The 13,338-nt window shown below is 45.5% G+C and overlaps 1 protein-coding gene across 1 annotated transcript in view; it reads left to right on the top strand.

Annotated features, from left to right (window-relative positions):
- The window catches only part of VAMP1 (vesicle associated membrane protein 1), a 92,979-nt gene that overhangs the window by 48,137 nt on the left and 31,504 nt on the right, over positions 1-13,338 (top strand). Inside the window, exon 5 of the mRNA XM_030535357.1 lies at positions 10,403-10,495. Within this exon, the coding sequence (XP_030391217.1) occupies positions 10,403-10,495 (93 nt within the window). The remainder of the gene's footprint in view (positions 1-10,402; positions 10,496-13,338) is intronic.

Below are 13,338 nucleotides of genomic sequence, written 5' to 3'. Positions count from 1 at the left end.
CGGAGCAGCTGCTCCCCCACAGCGGTGGCTGGAACAGCTGCTGGTCTCCTGGGGCTCCCCCACTCCCTTCGCTGCTGGTGACGCAGGCTCCCCTCCCTCCCCCGCAGTCATACACTCATAGGACTGGAAAAGACCTCAAGAGGTCATCTACTGCAGTCACCTGCACTCATGGCAGGACTAAGTATTATCTAGACAATCCCTGACAGTCCCCCACCTAAGATTCAGTTGCGGTATTTTTAGTAAAAGCCATGGACAAGTCACAGGCCGTGATTTTTTGTTTCTTGCCCATGACCTGTCCATGGCTTTTATTGAAAATACCCATGATTAAATCGTAGCCTTAGTCATGAGACTGGTCACTCTTGGTTGAATGGCCTGGAGATTGAGGTCCTGGAACAAAGACCAAAAGGAACTGGGAACAGAATGCTGGTGGAGTCATGGCTGGATGACCTGGAATGATGTCCCTCGACAGGGGACTGGAGAATTGCTGTTGTTGTATGTTTTACTGTAGGATTTGGGAGGATAATTTTACCACAAGGGTTCTACAAACTGTTGTATGTGTACATAAATAAATTATGCCCAGAGGTGGGACTTTTTATCAGATGGTGAGAGATACTGTTCTCTTTTATGGCTAAATTGAGGGGAAACGGAGGCAGGTGCACTTATCATGTTGTGGCTTGCCACAGGGGACTACCTCAGGTTGGGGCGACCTTGTGATATACTCCTATTTTGGTACGGTACTATGCCTAGAAGAAAAGGCCTCCAGGAGGTCATTTTCCCAGCATGATGCCAGCTGGCCAGAGGTTGATACCTGGATTTTGATGGATCTCTGGTGTGAGGCTAAGATCTATGATGTCAGGAGCAGGTATGGTATGTACCCTCAGAAGTCTTAACCCTAGCTAGAAGCTGAGACTGAACAACGGGGTGGGGCACTTGATATGTTTCCCTGTTCTGTTCAGCCCTTTGAAGCATCTGGCACGGGTCACTGTCAGAAGACAGGATCCTGGGCGAGATGAACCATTGTTCTGACCCAGAATGGCCATTCTTATGTTCTTATGACCAAGCATGAGATGTGTCCCCAGAAGTCCTAGCCTCTCACATGAGTAACTGCATCATGGACATAGTAGCTTAAAAATGATTTTGCAGTGACCACACTCAGGACGTCCCATTCAAGTGAAGTGTGCAATGGAGAGAAGCCCACAGTCAAAACTTCCCACACACTGATCTCAGTCTTCTTCAAATACATTCTGCAACCAGGCGTACCATCCTAAGCTTGAAGAAACAGCCTGTGACACGGCGGCCTATTGGTGCCAACTGGCTCCCTGGGGTTCACTGTTCTTTACAACAAGCTCCTGTCTCAGACCTGATAAACCCATGACACCTAACACACCACTTTCATGGTATTTAACCATGAAGGGTAGTATGTGAGACCTCTGCTGAAAGCTTGTAACTTATCAGTACTCATAATCATTGTGAGATATGTGTATGGGTGATATTTAAGGGGTAATGCTACTATATTGACAATTATGCCCTTATGGTCTTGGAGGGAAAGTGAGTCACCAGGCAATAATACATAGGAGCTGGAACTAGGACTGCGGGGTGCTGCAGTACCCCCTGGATTGAAGTGGTTTCCATTATATACAGGGTCTTACAGTTTGGTTCAATTACTCTCAGTACCCCCACTATAAAAATTGTTCCAGCACCTCTGTAATAATATGTCTTGGCGATGGCCCATCAAGCAGAAGGGAGTAGTCACCCTTCCGTCTGCTTATGTAATGTAATGCTCAATTATCTGCCTTTACACCAACCCAGAAAAGTAATGGAAAACCATCAAAGACAAACTATAAACATTGAAACCACTTGGGAAGTGAAAAGGAACAGTATGATAGTGAGAGGATCACCCTGTCTGGGACTAAAGGTGAAAGACTGATTCAGTAGATCACAGAGTGGAGAAAGACACTGCCTTGATGAGCGGGGTTGCTTCGTGAAAGTCAGCTATTAACCAGGGACTGGAATGCTGCTAGCTGTGGAGATCCCCAGACTTTTTGTTTGCTGTCAAGGTTCTGAAGTGTTTGAAGGCACCTAGGCTTGATCTGCACTTACAACTTATATTGGCGTAGGGCATGGCTACACTGGAAACTTCAAAGCGCTGTTGCGGAACGCTCCCGTGGTGTGAGTGTGGTTGTGCGTGCTCCTGGTAACCCACCTCCACGAGGGGTCTGTCTACACTAGCGCTTTAAAGCGCTCAGACTTGCTGCACTCAGGCGGGTGATTTTTCACCCCCCTGAGCCATCAAGTTACAGTGCGATAGAATGTAAGTGTAAACAAGCCCATAGCTATGTTGGTCAGAGTTGTGACCTCACTGACGGACATAGAGATGCCAACAAAACCTGCAGTGTAAACACAGCTGTGCTGACAGAGGAATGCTTCTGTCAATATTGTGTAAGCCTGTAAGGGACATACAGAACAGTTATGGCTTGAATGATTAATAATTACTGATTATTTTTCAGAGGGGTAACCATGTTAGTCTGAATCTGTAAAAAGCAACAGAGAGTCTTGTGGCACCTTTAAGACTAACGGATGTATTGGAGGATAAGCTTTCGTGGGTGAATACCCACTTTGTCGGCTGATGAAGTGGGTTTTCACCCACAAAAGCTTATGCTCCAATGCACACGTTAGTCTTAAAGGTGCCACAAGACTCTCTGTTGCTTTTTACTGATTATTTCTGGCCCTCAAAACCTGGAAAAGATATCCACTGCTGTTTGTCCCAAAATAGGATCCACCCAGGAAGTAAAGACAATAAGAAAATGGGTCACATCATGTGAGACATTTTGTCTAAGGTCCAGAGACCAGCCAAGGTTGGGAGTTCCTCTCCCCTGTAATAGAAACTAAAATGGCTAAATGAGAGAGTATTGTTAATCACATCACTTACGCAAGAATCTCTCATAATTTGCATATAGATATACTCTCTTTCTCCCTCCCAGTCTAGCTAAAAAGAACTACAAGTTACCAAGGAAAGGTTACATCCGGCTTTGCTATGCAAACATTGCATAGTGCTACTTGTGAGTAGATCAAGAGATGGGTGGGGAAGCTGCAAGTTAAGCAAATTAGAAAAGACAGGTTGTAAGTTTGAAGGTCGAATTGGGAGAACTAACTGTTACACCAAGATATCTAAGCCACATGTTTTCACCCCAAATTGTAAGACATACATTGTTTTCCTTCTAAATCAAATATACTGTGGATAATCTGTCTTTCATCCCAAATTAGAAGCTGCAAATTTGTTTGCCTCGTGGGTCAGATCTACCTCCTTCTGTATGTGGCTAATACCGCTTGTTCTGCTGGAAGTCCTAAATAATGTAAAATGCTTATGTACAATCAGTGAATGTATGGAATATATCCTCCTAATTTAAAAGACTATAAGAGATTTTGTTGGTTTCATTGTAAACAATTGTTGGACTCCAGAAGTAATAGGAATTGCTTGGCACACGGAAGAAGGAATGTTGAAAGATATAAATCAGGGTGTAACTTTGGAATATGAAGAGAAATTGCTTGAAACCAGGGATCCCAACTGATACTAGGGGCTAATAATGAAATTCAGCCCTTGAAATGACTCTCATGAAAAGCCTCTGATAAGAAAAAGAATTGAAGACATTTGCTGTACACCACCTGCTGGATACCAATGGAAGCAGAAACAAACAGCTGAAATCTGAACAATCACTTGGCATGTGTCCAGTAGAAATCAGAGGCTGGCCCGTTCCAATGAGACCTGAAATTAGGGTACTGTATATAAAACTGAGTTCACCATGTACAACTGGAGAGCCAACTGTCACTGAACTCAACAAGAAACTGCAGCATCCTAAGTGCAACAGACTCCTGGACCAGCCATATGAAAAGGACTCTCCCCCATCCCAGAGTTAAGAGGATAAGAAGTGGTAAGATCTTTATTTCGAAGATTGTATTTCCCCTTCTATTCTTTAATATAAATAACTATTGGTTCTTCTTTAAGTAGTGTCCCTATGGATACTCCACTTCAAGTGCCCTCATGTGCCCTTGATGGGAGATTTTCAATCCATTAGACCTACACATGTACCATACACATCCTTGTACTCCTTATTGAAGTATATAGAGCTGCATGGGTGAGTTGTCCTCAGTTCCTTCTGAACCACCTTTGGCCTGCACAACCTGCCTGCTTCACTTTTATCTAGCTATAGTTTAGATGATCTTAGTTGTAATTAGTTTAGTGCGTTTGTTTATTTGTTCCTTCCCCTCTGAGGGATTGTTCTGGAATTTATTATCTGGGGTATGCTGGAATCCCCAGGCTTTAAGCATTGCCTTTCCTACCAGGAGCCTATTTGTGATGGACATTTTCAGTGTCTGCAGTGTTTGGGATACACTCATGTACTGACCAAGTGTAAGACCTGCTCCTTATTCAAGAGCAGATCTTGTAAAAACAGGGAAATATAGTTTAAACTATTGATGATGGATCAAGCCCTACAACAGGCTTCCAAATCAGGCTCCAAGAACCCCCTTGTACACTGGACTGTGAGCACATTTAGTCCCCTGTCTGCATCAGGATCCTGGTCACCGAGACTCTTGAGGGATGGAATGATTGGTATCCTGTCCACCTTCAGGTCTTGGTCACCAAAAGCCTTGGGAGATGCAGCACCTATATCCATACCCATGGTACCAAGAGCCCTGCACATTAGGTCTGCGTGTACCAATAAAGGAGCAAGAGTGTTAGATCTCCTTCCAAGGAGTCTTTGTTACTGATTGTGAAGAAGGTTCTGAAGATCTCGGGTCCCAAAGGGAATACTATCGAGGTTCCAAGTTAGTCCAGTACAGAGAAAATGTCTCAGGTTTCCTCTAAGAGCCATGTTTCTTATAAATAAGACTTGGTACCGAAGATCCCTTCTGCTTCAAGCACTCATGTGAATATGAGCAGAAATTCCTCCTCAAAAAGGTCGGCAGCATCCGATTAATCGGTAGCCTCTGTACCTACACTGGTGCGCTGGACCACTGCATTGGTACCGTCCGAGTCAGTCTGGACGTACTCACTCAAAGCATTCCGTGTCTGCTGCACTGGCACATTCTGGATAGGTCCCTACCTCGGCACTGACATAGCTCTCCGCAGGATTGGACCCAACTCCCGCTTACATGGCAGTACCATTGGTGTTTAGATATTCAAAGGTTCTTGTTGTGTCAGATCAGCCAGGTCTCCATTACTTACTGGTACCGGACAGTTCTCCATACCAAAATCTTCTGGGCCGCTGACTCAGTTTTTCATTGAGACCTCCTTCTCCCCAGACGTCAGCCATCCAGGGTGAACACTTACATTTCCCTGCAGAATATGCTGACAATGAGTCTTCTGATAGTATTTTTCTTCAGGGGTCTCCTGTCTATTCTGCAGGACACCATTATCTTACCTATTCTGAGAAAATGGAAGACAGATAAATTTGTCCCCCATCTATCTGGGGTGACCAACAGCAAATGCATCCTCCTTTGTCATCCGGGCCCTCCGCCCCCCGAGTGGCCTTATTGGGACTCCTGGGCCTTGCACTGCCAACAGTTCCTGAGGGCAGTGAGTCATTCCCACAGGGAGTATAGGAAGATCCATTATCTCAAGCCCTCATTCCCACCTCCCCAGCCAGAGCTGGTAGTGGAGACCTTTGAGGAATATGAGGCAAGGGCTGACCAGGAGGTAACATTTCACACAAATATTTCTTTGTCATCGCTGGGTGAGGCTGTAAATGCCTCCACCGCCTTTCATGGCAGATGACTTTAGACAATTCCAAGAGCTGATCAAGCGTGTTGCTGATACATTTCAAATCCTTTGAGGTCCCTTCCAACCCTGATATTCTATGACATTTTATGTACTTCAGCTTCTATGTGGGTGGCCGTTCCTGTAAATGAGGCTTTACTAGAGCCTGCTAAGACCATTTTGCAGAGTCTAGCTAGGGCATCTCCTGCCTGAAAACATGCTGACAAAAAATATTATGGTCTGGGCAAGGATTTGAAGTTTTTATTTTCACACCTGTCAACCAATTCTCTGGTTGTAGAAGCACTTAGAGTGTGGTAGACAGCACAGTACAAAACGTATCCCTTTCAGCAAGGACCAGAAGCAACTCAATCTCTTCAGTCACAAGAGTTACTTCTCTGCAATGTTTGCAATTCAGAATAACAAGCCACCAAGCGGTCAGGTCAAAATATGACTATCTGAATTACAATAAATTCAGCATCTTTACTGAGCATTTTTTTGAGTGTTTGAGCACCCCTGGGGCCCGAAGGAAGCCAGTGCCCGGCAAGCTCTCCTTTTTTGTGTAGTGTGTGTCCTTATAGGGACACCCTACTTGTCTTGCTAAGTCTACACTTTCTAGGGAGACCTCAAGTAACCTCAAGTTCGATTTTAACTCCCTTATCGGTCCAAACAAGTTGGCCTAATAGAGATTGTAAACAATAAACTTGTGCCTTTTAGATCAATCCATTCACTCTTAAAAGTGCCTTACAGACAAGTGCATCTTTGGCAGCATGATAAATGTGTTAGGTTTTAATGAATTAAGAATGGATGATCATAAGTAAATGTAATAAGAACTCTTGGTAATTTGTATTGTTTCTTGGTATAACTGGTGAGTCTTAACTCTAGTCTGTGAAAATTGCCTGCTAGACTTCTCTTATGTGATTCCTCCTTTCCTGGAAATTTAGGGCAGATACAGCCACCTAGGACCAGTTCTGGGTTCCTCCTCCTCTGCTCCTGCAGCTCCTTGGCCCGCATGGAGGACACACAATTGTACAGATGGAGTAAGCAGCAAGCACCCAGAAAGAAAAAGCCCCACCTAATTAGATTCAGCTGAGGGGTGCACCTTGGTAGGGCTGGGTTAAAGCAATGTATTTAATGTTTAACTGAGTGCTTTGACAATGTGTTGTTAAATCTCCAGCTGCGGTAAGTTCCACCCTCTTTGGTAATTCCACATGCCTGGGCAATGGGCTCAGGAAAGGCTGTGCATTTTACCTCTCATTCTCCCAGCTCTGCAGTGAGTGCAGTTCTTATTCACTGCAGATACAGGACAGAGATCATGCCCAAGTGAAATGGAAATATTCACAGGGAATTGTGTCTTAAATGGCCAAGTTCAACTATACATCCCCCAGTTTCTACTTTCCCCTTCAGAGCTATAGCCCCCTTGACTGACTCAACAGAAAAGGGATGTTGTGGGAAATTTCCGAATGTATGTAACTTTTCCTCAGCTATTAAGGGTTAAAAATGGTACATGAAACCTTTCATCTCTACAACACTGTTCTAATACTGCCCCAGGTTGGAGGGCAGGAAACAGGATGGGCTGGCTTAGCGGGCTAGAGAATGGGACATGGGCTTTTCACTTCTAGGACAATGGCTCCAGGTTGGATTTTACTGGTTGATTCAGGGAGTTTAAGATCAGAAGGGACCATCAGATTATCTAGTCTGATCTCCTGCATATCACAGGCCATCAAATGTCACCCAGTTCTCCCTGTGTTGAGCCCAATAACTTGTATAACTATAGCACACCTTCCTGAAAGGCATCCATTCCTGATTTGAAGATATCAAGAGAGGGAGAATCCACCACTTCTCTTCGTAATTTGTTGCAATGGTTAATCACCCTCGCTGTTAACAATTTGTGCCTTATTTCTAATTTGAATTTTTCTGGCTTCAGCTTCAACCCATAAGTTCCTGTTCTGCTTTTCTCTGCTAGATTAAATAGCCCTTTAGCACTGAGTATTTTCTTCCTGTGAAAGTACCTATACACCTTAACCAAGCCACATCGATATTCTTTCTGATAAACCAGTTGAGCTCTTGAAGGGAATGTCTACACTGCAGCTGGAAGTTGTGGTAGATGGACATGTGTTAGCTCTGCTCAAGCTGGTGCACTGAAAATAGCAGCATGGTGGCCACAGAAGCACAGATTAGCCCCCTAAGCACATAACCAGGGGGCTTGGAGTGACTCTTTGTGGGCAGCTAGCCCAAGCCACCACCTGAGTGGCTGCAGCTATACTGCTATTTTTAGCATACTAGCATGAGCAGAGCTAGTGTGTCTGTCTACCCACACTGGAAGCATACCCACGCTTTCTCACATTACGGCATTTTCTCCAGTCTGCAAATCATTTTTGTGGCTCTTCTCTGTAGCCTCTTCAGTTTTTCAACATCCTTTTTGAAATACAATCACCAGAACTGGATGCAGCATTCCAGTATTAGACTCTCCAATCCCATATACAGAGGTAAAATCACCTCCCTCCTCCTATACATTACTCCCCTGTTTGTACATCCAAGAATGTCATTAGTTCTTTTTGCCACAGCATCACATTGGGAGATCGTGTTCCATTGTTTGTCCCCTATGACTCCTAAATCTTTCTCAGTCACTGCTGTCCAGGATACAGTCCCCCTATCCATAAGTATGGCCTACATTTTTTCTTCCTACAGATATAACTTTTTATTTGGCTGTATTAAAACACATTTTGTTTGAATGGGTCCATCTTAACAAGTGATCCAGGTTGCTCTGCGTGACTGTCCTGTCCTCATCATAATTTACCACTCTGGCAATTTGTAGCTGCAAATTTTATCAGTGGTGAATTTATATTTACTTCCAGATCATTGATGAAAATATTGAACAGCATCAAGCTTAATATTGTTCCCTGTGGAATCCCAGTAGAAGCATTTCCATTCAATGACGATTCCCCATTGAAAACTACTTTTTGAGATCTGTCAGCTAGTTCTTAATCCATTGAATGTGTGCTCCATTGATATTGTTTAGTACCAATTTTTTAATCAGAATGCCATGCAGTACTAAGTAAAATGCTTTACAAAAGTCTAAATTTGTTACATCTACACAGTTTCCTTTCTCAATCAAACTTGCAATCTGATGAAAGAATAAAATTAGCTCTGTCAGACAAGATCTTTTTTCCAGTAAAACCATCTTGACTGACATTAGTTATAGTCCTATCCTTTAGTTCTTTACCAACTGAATTCCATATCAACTTTTCTGTGTCATAGGGTGCTGCCCCCCAGCATGCCACCCTGTCACCCCTCATGGTTCTGCAACTGGGGTAACTGAAAGAACCACTCATCATCATTATGCTTGGGTTCTTTCAATTACCCCAACTAACCGTGTTCAAAACATGCAACCTCTTTGTGACATCTGAATTATTGAGACTTTCTACAAAGTGTAAAAGCAGCAAAGAGTCCTGTGGCACCTTACAGACTAATAGACGTTTTGGAGCATGAGCTTTCGTGGGTGAATAACCACTTCGTCAGATGCATGACATGCATCGGATGAAGTGGGTATTCACCCACGAAAGCTTATGCTCCAAAACGTCTATTAGTTTATAAGGTGCCACAGGACTCTTTGCTGCTTTTACAGATCCAGACTAACACGGCTACCCCTCTGATACTCTACAAAGTGTAAATCACTTCATTTGTTGCCCCAGTTCTCGCCCTCTCTGGGTTGACATAAGAATCAAGGTTGGTTTTCTTGCCCCTGTTCAACAGACACCCAGCTCCCTTGGGCTGTACCTTCAAATGGTCACTATGAAAACAGGAGTTCTCAGCTCTCCTCCTTGGAATTGCATTGTAGGACCTTAGCTAGCTTCTTCTCCAGGTGGCTCTGTGACAATCATGCTTCAGGCACCCTGAGGTTTAAACCCCCAAAATGAGCTGTTGAACCAACTGATTGCACTCTGTATTATTGCACTATAACGTAGATCAATTAAGGTATTTTATGAAAGCCTTAATATTATAAACTTGATGGTCATTATGAGCTATGTATATAGACTGTGGTTATGAATTTGTCTTTATGCATGCAGAAAACTGTGCTTATAACCTTTACTACAACTTCAACTACACTTTACAGCAGAGAGGAACATCTCCCAAGCCCAGTATGTACACAAAACTGGCTCCAATTAACTATCCATTGTGCAGTCCAGGAAAAGACAATGATGGGCCAGTAGAGTTAATGGAAAACACTGAGCCATCAAGTTAAAAGGGAATTTCTCCCATCTGAATAATGAGTGGTCATCATGCAGCAGCAGAGAAAGGTGGGAGGGGAGGGAAGGAAAAAGCCTTTTAAAAAAGAGGCTTGAAACTGGGGTTTTCACCCAGAAACTTAGGGACAGTCTCTGGGCAAGAAGCTGCCTATGAATGCTGGGTCCACCCGTGTAGCTGGGTGGTACGCTGGGAAACTGTTCAAAGACAAGAGGTAACTTGTGTTAGACAAGGGATTTTTATCTAATATGGAAGTGTAAAGCCTGAGGTTGTGTCTCTCTGTTTATTTTCTGTGTAACTTGTAGGTATTTTCTTTCCCTTCCTATGTCATCTTTGAATCTGTGGGTTTTCTATTAAATAAACCTTTTTTATTATATCAACCTTTTAAATTTTTATCCCAAGCAGGTTTCTGGTATGCAGTCTGTGAATGGCAAAGTGAACTGAATTCTGGGTGCCTAGGGATGACAGACCTGATGGGAACAGTCCAAGTATCTGGTAAGTAAGAACTCAGGGAGGACAGATTTGGGGAGACTTGGAACTGGAGGGTGTCACAAGTAGTGACTCAGCAGGTGAGAACCAAGATGAGACCTTATACTTGTGGGCTGGCTGCTGGCGTGAGGGATCTGAACTATAGCTGCCCAGCACCAAGACACCCCAAAGTTACAGGTTGCCAACTGTCTAATTGAGCAAACCCAAAGACCCCTGTCCCGCCACCTTCACTCCCTTTCACCTGGCTGGGGCAGGGGATTGGGGTACAGGAGGGGTATGGGATCAGGCTCAGGGAGGGAGTTTGGGTGAGGGCTCTAGGCTGGGGCAGGAAGTTGGGGTGTGGGAGAGGATTTGGGGTCAGGCTTGGGAGGGAGTTTGGGTATTGGAGGGGGTGTAGGGTTGGGCTCTGGGAGGGAGTTTGGGTGTGCAGTGCAGGCTCTGGGCTGGGGCAGGGGTTGGGGTGCAGACTCTGGGAGGGAGTTTAAATGCAGGCTGAAGGCTAGGGCAGGGGGTTGGGGTACAGGAGGAGATCAGGGGGTCAGCACTTACCTTGGACAGCTCCCAAAAACTAGTGGCACATCCCTCTGGCAACAGCTCCTAGGTCGGGAGGCCAGGGGGTCTCTGGTCACCGCTCAACAGAGGCATCACCCCTACAGCTCCCATTGGCCGCAGTTCCCAGCCCATGGTAGCTTTAGAGTTGGTGCTGCAGGTGGGGGCAGCGTGCAGACCCTCTGTCCCTCCCTCCCTGCCCCCAGGAACAGTGCTGGCCACTTCCAGGAGCAGCACAAAGCCAAAGCATGTAAGGGAGCCTGCCTTAGCTCTGCTGGTGCCCCAGATTGTTAGTGCCAAAAATCTCCTGGTTTGGCTGGAGTACTCTTTGTGAGATAGAGCATGATTCCAAGAGACTCCTAGCAAAAGCAGGAGGGTTGGCAACCCTAGTTACAGAGCAGTTGGTGACAGAACCTCTTATTAGTCTCCCAAAGATCACACAGGCTCCTTTTCTCCAGTTAGTCCTCAGAGGGTTCAGCAGGCAGCTTCTCCTGCCGTGGTGGGTGTCTGCCCCTGGTATGAGGAAAGAGGCAGCATATATGCTGATCCCCTTCCTTAAGCCTCCCCCCAACTGGCTGGGTGAGGAGAACCTTGCCATGTCCTCTCTGCAAAGCTCCTGGCCTCAGGCTTTAAAGAAACGGTGATGGGATTTCCTCCCCATCACTATAAGGGCTTTTTAGTTTTCATCTCTTTTCCCCATTCTAGTACTTAGTGACTTGGTGTTTCCGCACGCACTGTCACACAGCTCTTATTCTTAGCTGACTGACAGTTGGATATGGGACATTAGATGAGGAGGGTTAGGACTGGGGCAAGTAGGGCTCCCTTTGCTATGATTGGGGTTGTAGCAGGTAGGGCACCCTAAGTTAGGGCTAGGTTTAGGGGAGAAAGGACAACCAGTGCTAGGCTTAGGGTTGGGGCAGGTAGGGCCCTCTTAGGGTTCAGGTTAGGAGAGGTGGAGCACCCTTGTTCATGTTAGGTTTGTAGCAGATATGTCCCACTAATGGTTAGGTTTGGGGTACCTAGAGTTCCCTTGTTAGGGTTAAGGTAGTTGCAGGAAGGCCTGCTGACTTTGGGTTAGGATGATAGGATGTAGGGTACCCTGTGCTAGGGTTAGGATTCTGGAAGGTGGGGCCCCATGACTTAGCATTAGTGTTAGGGGAGGTAGGGCACCTGGTGCTAGGGTTAAGATTGTGGAAGGTAGCTACTCTTTGTCACGGATCCACATGTCCAGTGCTCTGGAACAGCTTTGCAACAGTCCTGGAGAGGACCTCCTCAGCATGCCACACTCTGTTAGGGTCTCACTCTTTCACTCAGCTTCACCACCTCCTTGGACCAAACCTTGGAGCCTTTGGCATCCCTGCTTCACAACCTAAGCTCACTTCACCTGAGGGAGACTAATACCCCCAAAGAAAGCAGTGCACCCCCATATTCAGCATCTGTAGCGACTCTCAGCCAGCATTGTAATAACATGAGGGTTTATCAGATGTCTGGAAAACAGCATAGAAAGACCTTGGTGAGCAATGAGAAAAGAAAGTGGCAGCATGGTCCATTCTGGTTATGAGTCCCCACTTGACTCTTACTCAATCTCTGAGTCCTCTTTGTTCAACTTCCTGGGCCAGTTTCACTTGGCCCCTCCTCAGTCCTTTGTTGTCTAGCTGGTCAAATGCACCTGGCTGCCTGTGGTGGGGTGGGCCATCCATGATTGTAAGTTGCTAGGTACTGAACGTTCCAGTGATTGGATTTGCTATTGTCTTCAAGGACTCACCATTGACCTGGGCCTCAAACCCAAGACAGCTCACTCCTGTATCGCTGGGCCTTTGCAGAGAGCTAACAGCCCCTTTCCACCCCTAGGTGACAATGCAGTATATGGGGAAACTGAGGCATGCACAGTATTCCTAAAAATATTTACAGAAAATTCCTATTCCATCACACACCCTTGCTAGGGTTAGGGTTATGGTGGGTAGGGTCCCCTGACTTTGGGTTTGGTATCTGGGAAGGGGTGCTGGTACTGGGAGGGTTAGGGGTACTCTGGCCCCCCTCCACTTTTAAAAGTGGCCCACCCACTTTTTAACATGGTTATAGTTTGGTGGGCAGGGAACTGCATTCCCCCCCACAAACTGCAAGCCTGTAATATGTTGTATGAATACTGTGTGCCTCAGTTTCCCCTATGTACTGCATTGTTAACTAGATGGTGGGAAAAGGCTGTTTGCTCTTGGGCAGGCTATGACAAAGGTGAGAATGGCAACAAGTTGCCTCGGCTTTGGGGTCCAGGTTAATGGAGGGTCCATGAAGACAATGTC

This window comes from Gopherus evgoodei, chromosome 1 (genome assembly GCF_007399415.2).
Source record: "Gopherus evgoodei ecotype Sinaloan lineage chromosome 1, rGopEvg1_v1.p, whole genome shotgun sequence".
NCBI classification, from domain to species: Eukaryota; Metazoa; Chordata; order Testudines; family Testudinidae; genus Gopherus; species Gopherus evgoodei.
This window is presented reverse-complemented; position numbering and strand designations above follow the sequence as displayed.